This window comes from Oxyura jamaicensis, unplaced genomic scaffold (genome assembly GCF_011077185.1).
Source record: "Oxyura jamaicensis isolate SHBP4307 breed ruddy duck unplaced genomic scaffold, BPBGC_Ojam_1.0 oxyUn_random_OJ72972, whole genome shotgun sequence".
Taxonomy (NCBI): domain Eukaryota; kingdom Metazoa; phylum Chordata; class Aves; order Anseriformes; family Anatidae; genus Oxyura; species Oxyura jamaicensis.
Window position 1 is genome coordinate 1 of NW_023311355.1, and position 8,019 is coordinate 8,019.

Consider the following 8,019-nt stretch of genomic DNA (forward strand, 5'->3'; position numbering starts at 1 on the left):
CTGCACCACAGCCCCCCACCCTCAGAGCACGTCACCCCACAAACCCCCACCTCACCACCTGCCTCGGGGGGGGAGACACAGCCTTTATTGCGGGGTGCCGGGCGCCCTCAGGCCGCGTACCCCTCTTGCTCCTCGCTGCTGTCCTCAGAGAGGCCGTGGTCCCCAGGGGTGCAGGCAGGGCACACACGGCCCACATCCCTCCAGCAGGGCCCGCAGTACGTGGTGCCGCAGGCAGGCGAGGGACAGGCCTGGTGGTCCTGGGGGGACTCGGGCTCCCCGCACACCGTGCACGGCCGGCGCACCCAGCGGCGCAGTCGCGGCCAGCGCCGGCAGCACCACTCCAGCAGGGACGTCCCCTGCAGCAGGGACGGGGACACGTGGGGCTACAGCAGCCCCGTGGGGAGGACCGGCCACCCCATGGGGCAAATACGATGGAGCTGGGGAGCGGGGAACACCCTGGGCTGCACATCCCGACATAGTCGGGGGGGGCCAGCTCCCTGGTGAGGTGCCAACCCACGTCCCCGTCCCCGCTCACCAGGGCTGGGTAGCGGCGTGCCCGCCGGGCGATGCGCTTCCTCTGCAGGCGGACGAAGCACTGCCGCTGCCGGAGCAGCTTGTTGTAGAGGTAGAGCACACGGCTCTTCTCCCGCTGCGCCAGGCACAGGCTGTGAGCCCTCCCCCCGAAAACTGGAGCCCCTGTGGATGAGGGGGTCCGGGGTTCATGGGTCAGGTGCCGCTGCTCACCTTGGGGAAGTAGAAGGCGGCGATGGCGCGGCGCAGGCGGTACATGTAGACCTGGAGCAGGCAGAGCAGCACCAGCACGGCCAGGGGCAGGCAGCTGTCCACGTACTGCTGCAGCGTCATGCCCCGGGGCTGCGGCAGGCAGGCTGGGGACGAGGCAGTGGCGCTGAGCAGTTCTCGTGGGCAGGAGCAGCCAGGTCAGGGAGCCAAGGGGGGCTCCCATCCCCGCCCCATCCCCAGGGGGCTCTCACCGAAGTTGGACGTCTCCAGCTCTGTGTCAGAGGAGGAGTTCAGGGACCCGATGGTGCTCCGCAGGAGCCGAGCCATCAGGGACGTGCCCGTCACGTGCACAGCCAAGTGGTGGCTGCCTGCAGGAGAACAGGGGCACGTGGGGGCTGCACAGCAGGGCTGGGGGCTGGGGAGGCAGGCGGGCGGGGTGGGGGGGTTCAGGCTTTGCCATGGGGCTGGGAGCTGCCCCCGGGCACTGCGGGGCCAGGCCTCACTGCGGAAGGAGTACTGCACGAAGGAGTGCTGGTGGATGACGCTCAGCATGGTGTAGAGCGTGTGGTCCAGGCCCCAGGCGAGGAGCAGCAGGAGCAGGGGCGGGATGCACTCCAGCAGCTCCAGCACCTGTGGGGAGCGGGGTCCTCCGCAACCTGCCCCTAGAGCCCCAACCCCACTCCCCCAGCCCCCCCCCAGCCCCTCACCACACTCTGCAGCTCGCGGGGCTGCATGGCCAAGCGGCATGGAAATATCACGGCAGGGATCTCTGCCCGGCGCAGCGGCAGCAGCGTCCGCTTGTTCTGGAAGAGGGGGGAGCAGGGGGGCTCAGTGCAGTCCTGGGGAAGCGTGGGAGGACCGGGGGGTGGCAGGGACCCCTGCCTGCTTTTTGCGACGTGCGTCGATCTGGCGGAAGTAGGTGGTGATGTAGAAGTTGTCGAAGCAGATGTCCTGGCAGTACTTCTTGGTGTAGGAGAACGCCCTGGGGAGAGAGGAGGTCCCGAGGGAGGCAGGGGGCAGCTGAACTCCCCCACCCCCCACCCCCCCAGCACCCCCTTTGTGTTCACAGCCCACCATACCTGTCCTTAAAGGAGGTTCCCATCCCTCCGCGCCCTGCGGCTGGCACAGCCAGAGCCCCCTCCCAGCCCCCCAGCCCCAGGGCTCAGCCTGCCCAGCCCACGGCTCACGAGATGAAGACGAGGAGGAAGGTGAAGGAGAGCAGCAGGCGGAAGAAGGAGACGGCCCGGCCCAGGCGGGTGCTGTGCTGCTGGATCTGCGAGGTCACCTCCTCCACGATCTGCTCCCCGGACACGTTGATGCCCACCAGCATCTCTTGGTGCTCCTCCTGTGGCAGGGGAGGGGGGGGATGGGGCCAGGCTCGATCCTGCCCCGGCCCCAGCACCGGGTGGATGGGGCGGGTGCCCACCTGGAAGACCACTTTGGCGCTGAAGTGCTGGCTGAGGTTGTTGACGGAGGTGTTCAGCATGTCGTACATCTGCCCAAAGTTGCCCTCGACAGGGATCCTGTCCCAGCACCAGCTGTGCATGACTGGGGGGGCACGGAGGGGACAGCACTGGCATCAGCAGGGGATCCCCCAGGCGCCTCCCTGGCATGGGGCTCACATCCAAGGGGTCTGGCAAAGGGGGCTGAGCTCCCGGAGCAGCTCCCCCCTGGGAGGCCGGGGCTGGGCCCCCATGTCACCCACCCTTGACGATGTGGCAGAGGAACTTGAACTTCATGGGCAAGCAGAGGAGGTGGCTGATGAGGGGCACGACAATAAGCGCCTTGCAAGCCTTGTGCTTCGTGTCGAACCAGTCCCGGCACCGCTGCATGGCCTGGTCCACCACATCTGGGGGGGGCAGATGTGGGGGGGCTCAGCTCAGAGCACAGCTCCCCTGCGACCCGACCCTTGCTCGCTTGCAGCCGTGAACTGTCCAGGGCCTGTGGGGATGAGCACCGGGCTCCGCTGTGCCCCACTCACACGTGCAGCGCAGCTTGGTTTTCATTTCGTACAGCTTCTGGGTGCTGAGCGTGGCCTGGGAGTCCGTGCGCTCGCCCTGCTTCAGGTCGTACCCCTCCTTGCTGGCCACCTCCTCGTTGAGCCCCACGAAGGCGCGCGAGATGTTCTGCGTCTCGGTGTTCAGCCTCTGCCCACTCTTCTGCAGGAGGGGGGAGCAGCTCGGCCCCGTGCCCCCCGGCCCCCTCCCGCCGCCCCCCGCCCCGCAGCCTCACCACCATGTCCTCCATCACCATGCGCAGCGGGACCGTGGACACCCGCCAGAGGTGGCGGCTGTGGTTGACCTGCAGCTCCGTCACGCAGCCCACCGCGTGGATCACCTCGTCCAGGTTGTGCCACACATTGGCCACGGGCCCTGGTGCACGCAGGGCTGGCTCAGACGCCCCCAAACCAGGTACCCCACGAGGGCAGGGGGTGGGGGTCCCTACCATTGTAGATAGCAGCAAGGACGAAGGAGAGGACGAAGACCCGACCCTCCTTGCCCAGGAACTTGGGGGCCACCAGCAGGCTGGCACAGCGGACGTGTGGGGACGTGGCCCATCCCAGCGCAGTGACCCCTGCGGGGAGCAGAGAGCTGTCCCCATGGCCCCACGGGGGACCAATGGCTCCCATTGTCCCGTGCCTCCCCCCAGCTCCATCCTCACCTGTCAGCCCACACGTCAGCTGCACCTTGCGCGCCTCCGTGAGGTTCATTGGGACAATAAGGAGCTGGCAGAGCCCTGAAACACCCGCACAGTGCCCTGAGTCCCTGGTGCCAACAGCCCCTCTGTGCCCTGCACTAGGACATGCTCACCAAGGCCGAGGAGGCTCCCGATGCTGGCGCCAAGGAAGAACTTGGTGCTGCGGTGCTGGTCTGGCCGGCTCCAGAGGAACTGGCTGCACGAGGTGGGCAGCAGCGTGACCACTGCTCGCTTCAGGGCTGGGTGGGGAGGGAAGCATCAGCCCTGCCCTCGCCCGCATCCCGTGGGGCCAGGAGCCGCGCAGGAGAGGCCCTCACTCGTGTTGGGAGGCTTCTGCCTCCCGTGTGCCTCCGTGCCAGCCATGCTCTCCAGCTCCGTGGCTCGGTGCTCTCCCAGCTATGGGCGGGTGCTCCCATGGAACCGCTGCATTGTGAGCCGCCCGCTGCCGTTCCACCGCAGCATCAGGTGTAGGAACTGCACCGGGAGCCTCAGAGACTCAAGCATGGAGCGACTCTTGGGGCTGAAGAGGCTCCGGGGCTGGGCAAAGAGGGTCTGGGGCAGGCAGCCCCAGCGCAAGCGCTGGCTGGAGGAGGAGAGCAAGGTGCGGGAGGTGGCCCGCAGCACCGCCGGCTTTGTGCTGGGCATGGCCCTGGCCAGCCTGTACGGGGCCCTGGTCCTGCTGGCACAGAGCGGCAACGTCTGGTACTGCCTGGTCACCACCATCAGCCTGGGCACGGCGCTGGGGCTGGGCATGGCCTTCTCCACCAAGGTGCGCGTCTCCGTGCTGCTCACGCTGCCCCACATCTTCACCAGTAAGCAGCCGGGGTCCCGCAGCGGGGGGCACGGGAGGTGCTGGCTCCCCGCAGAGCCCCAGAGCCACCCTGTCCCCACAGGGGAGGGCAAGATGCTGCTGCTGCTGCTGGCGCTGGGCATGGCTGTGCAGGGGCCCTGCACCAATATCCTGCACAACTTCTCCCGGGCCGCTGAGTCCCTGTCGTGCGGTGCTGAGCTCGCCCTCAACCAGACGGCCGAGAGGCTGCAACGTGCCCGGGAGCCACTGCTGAGTGAGCCGGGGGGGACTGGGAGAGGAGGGGGGCTCTCCCTGGGGTGCGGGAAGAGATGGGCAGTGCTGGCTGGTCCCGGGCTGCCCACAACCCTCGGGGTGCGCTCAGGGCCCTGCTCTCTGCAGACGTGCTGGCCAAAATCAAGGACATTGCCCAGAAAGCCAAGGTGGTGGGCGACCGCGTCCGCAAGTTCTTCCGCTCCATCATGGACTCCGTGAGCCACGTCGGTGCGTGGGGGCTCCCGGGCTGCAGCCAGCCTCATCCCCCCCGAGCCCCCGTTCCCCGTCCCCATTGCCCTCTCCCTGCCCGCAGCCCGAGCCCCGCACAACGTCTGGCGCTGGCTGGCCAACGTGGGCGAGCTGTGCAACCAGGAGCTGGGCACGCCGTACCGCCGCTGCCTGCGCCTCTTCGAGGAGGCCAAGGACAACTGTGAGCGTGCGCTCTCCTTCCTCTTCTTCCTCTGCTACATCATCATCACCTTCAGGCCACTCTGCGGCCTGGCCAACGGTGCGTGCACCCCCCCTGCCCCTCTGCAACGAGGGGGGCACCGTGGGGCAGAGCCACAACCGCTGCCTGCGGCCCCACCCTGGCAAAGCCTCCCCCTTTCCACAGTTGGCCTCCTCTTCTGCATCATCCCCCAGTACATCCAGTCCTTCCTCAAGAAGACAATCGCAGCCCGTGAGCATCCTGGCACTGCCAGGGGGCTGGGCCGCCCCCCCCAGCCCCCCATTTCCCCTTTCCTGGCTCTCTTGCCCTGACCTCCAGCATTGCCCCGCTCCATGCCCCCCCACAGCCCTCAGGAGAGCGCTGGACCGCGTGCGCAGGGAGTTCGAGTTCAACATCTCGGCTGTGCACCACTTCGACATCAGCCTCAACTCCAGCAAGACCCTGGCTGATGTGGCCCTGGACATCATGGAGGGCGTGAGCCAGCACCTGGAGCCCACCCGCCAGGTCGTGGGTCTCTTCGCATACGCCTCCTCCTGCGCCATCCTCTACCTGTACCTGAAGTGAGGATGCTGGGGCTCTGCTCCGGGGCTCGGGGAGCCCAGCGAGCTGTGCCCAGCACCCCACACCCTCCCCAGGGCGCTGAGGTACCGCCACCGGTACCTGCGGGACGACACTTTTGACAACGTCTACATCACGCAGCGCTTCATGGAAATGGACGTGCGGCGAGCAGAGCAGGGCAAACCCACCGTGCTGCCGCTGAACTTCTGGGAGAGCAGCCGCTACATCCACCCCGGTGAGCCCTGAGGAGGGGAGGGTCCCCCTGTGCCACGGAGCCGGGGGGGGGCCCGGCATGGCACAGCCTCACGGTGCTCCCGTGCCCGCCCAGGGATGCCGTGGCTCTCACAGCAGGAGCGGCGCCGCTATGGGCTGGAGCTGGCGGGGGTCCTGCGGCACGTGCTGCTGGGGCTGAGCCTCGTGCTGGCCGACTACAGCCTCTTCTGGCTGCTCGACCTGGTGCGGCACCAGATGCAGGGCGAGATCGTTGCAAGGGGTGAGCGGGCGTCCCTGGCCTGAGCCCTTCCCTGCCCCCCCCCCCCCCCCACTTTCTGCTTTGCTAGCTCAGGGATGGGGTTTTGGGGTCCCTCCGTGCCCCTGACTCAGCCACCCCGCAGCCCCGGCGATGCTGGCCGTCAACGTGAACGGGACGGGCTACACCAGCGAGATCTTCCAGGACCTGGTCTCTGCCTTCGGCGTGCTGCAGCAGGGCAACGTCTCGGTGCTCTCCCAGCGGTGCCTCCTGCAGCCCGTGGAGCCCGACTACAGCGCCTACATCAGCATGGGTGACCGAAGGGCGGGCAGGGGGTATGGAGGTAGGGGGGGGTCACCACGGCATGACCCATCCCTTCTTTGCAGGCATCCTGTATGGCATCTGCCTCTTCGTTGCCATCTTCGGCAACCACGTGGGACGCCTGCGGCGGGTGGTGTGTGCCGCTTACTACCCGGCTCGTGAGCAGGTGAGAAGCCCCCACCACGGCACCAAACCCCCCAACAACTGCTCACCCTCACCCTCCTGTCGCCTCCGTGCCCAGGAGCGGACGTCCTTCCTCTACAACAGCATCCTGGCGCGGCGGGCAGGGCTGGTGCATGCCCTTTGCCAGGCAGCAAGGCTGCGCTCGTCGGATGCTGGGCACGGCAATCTGCTCCTCTTCCTCACTTCCAGGCAAGCGTCCCTGTTACGCTCCTCACGGGGCATCGCTGGAGGTCGGTGCCAACCCCTGGGGTGGTTTTCCCCAGCCCTGCTGAGTTGCCCCCGTTCCTTCCTGCAGGGTGCCTGCCTTTGGCCGGCTGCTTCGGCTCCTGGGCATCCAGCAGAAACGCTGCCTGGCCTGCGGGATGGCGGAGCAGGGGGACTTCATCGCGTGCATCACACCCAGCTGCAAAGGTGGGCAGTGGGAGGAGAGGCAGGAACCCCCCCCCACACGCCTATCCCACCCTGCTTTATGTCCCTCCAGGGCTGTACTGCAGCGAGTGCCACCAAGCCCTGAACAACGTCTGCTCCATCTGCATGGGTCCTCTGAGCTACAAGGACATGGGCGACGAGGAGATGTGAGCAGGCTGGGGGGGGGGGGGGACGCGGGGGGAGGCACAGAGCCAGGGACATCCTGTGGGCTTGTGGGATGGGGGGTGCTTCCCCTGCCCTCTCCCCACAGGGACTCCAGCGACGAGGAGACGGTGGGACTGTGGCTGGGAGCGCTGCGGACGCTGCGGGGCCACGAGCAGGAGCAGTGCCGGGAGCAAGGGCGGCTGCTGAGGCAGCGCATCCAGGAGGTGGCGGCGGGGCAGGGGGGAGCCCGCCGCTTGCCCCCTGAGATGTTGGCCCAGCTGCGAGCCCAGCTGAAGGAGGAGGCGAGCGAGGAGAGTGATGGGGACAGCTATGGGGTGCCTGGTGAGGACAGCTCCTTCTCCAGGTGAGGACTGGGAGGGGCGGCCTTGGGGACATGGGGGTGCGGGTCCCTGAAGCTGCTCTCACTCCCCCATCCCCTCCCAGCCTTGATTTCAGCTACCAGGAGCAGCCCGAGGGCAGCGGCAGCGAGCTGGAGGAGGTGAGGGTCCTGCAGCCACCCAGCAGCGAGGGCAGGGCCAGGTGACAGCAGGACGGTGCCATGCAGACGGCTTGGTGGCCATGGGGACACAGCTCTGGGGATGTGGCCGGAGCCCCAGCAATGCAGTGGAAGCCATGAGCTGCTGGGGCAGATGGGGAGGGGTTGGCAAATAAAGCATCCAGTCTTCAAGCCACCAGTGCCCTCATGCCCTGAGCTGGTGTCTGGCACCCTGCAGTGGCCCCGTCCTCCCCCCTCATTGCACCCCCAGCTCCAAACCCCAGCCCTGCGCTGTCCCCAGCCCTCCTGTAACCCCGTCCCCAGCCCTCACAGTGCCCCAGCCCCATCCCCACGGTGCCCCCAGCCCCTTCCCTGTCCCCAACCTTATTGCGCCCTCTCCTCCATCCCGGTGGTTCTCCCACCTCTGTCCCCGTGATGTCCCCAGCCGCACGGTGCCCCAGCCCCACCAC

The 8,019-nt window shown here is 67.8% G+C and overlaps 2 protein-coding genes across 2 annotated transcripts; one reads left to right on the forward strand and one right to left on the reverse strand.

Moving 5' to 3' along the window:
• Window positions 1–55: 55 nt before the first annotated feature.
• On the reverse strand, window positions 56–3,451 carry DCST1 (DC-STAMP domain containing 1; the record flags this gene model as incomplete). The annotated part of the gene is made up of 13 exons (XM_035314563.1): window positions 3,403–3,451; window positions 3,187–3,315; window positions 2,974–3,113; window positions 2,723–2,900; window positions 2,447–2,590; window positions 2,168–2,289; window positions 1,929–2,086; window positions 1,624–1,723; window positions 1,449–1,544; window positions 1,245–1,371; window positions 993–1,109; window positions 745–887; window positions 56–649 (listed from the first exon to the last, which is right to left on the reverse strand). Coding segments are annotated over exons 1-13 (2,097 nt in total), but the record flags the coding sequence as incomplete, so codon positions are not given.
• A 92-nt stretch (window positions 3,452–3,543) lies between these two features.
• DCST2 (DC-STAMP domain containing 2) lies at window positions 3,544–7,552 on the forward strand (the record flags this gene model as incomplete). The annotated part of the gene is made up of 16 exons (XM_035314564.1): window positions 3,544–3,643; window positions 3,798–4,250; window positions 4,332–4,502; window positions 4,628–4,729; window positions 4,815–5,009; window positions 5,115–5,180; window positions 5,296–5,509; window positions 5,585–5,742; window positions 5,836–6,000; window positions 6,122–6,289; window positions 6,363–6,463; window positions 6,539–6,669; window positions 6,776–6,891; window positions 6,962–7,055; window positions 7,160–7,417; window positions 7,498–7,552. Coding segments are annotated over exons 1-16 (2,547 nt in total), but the record flags the coding sequence as incomplete, so codon positions are not given.
• Between the last annotated feature and the right edge of the window lie 467 nt (window positions 7,553–8,019).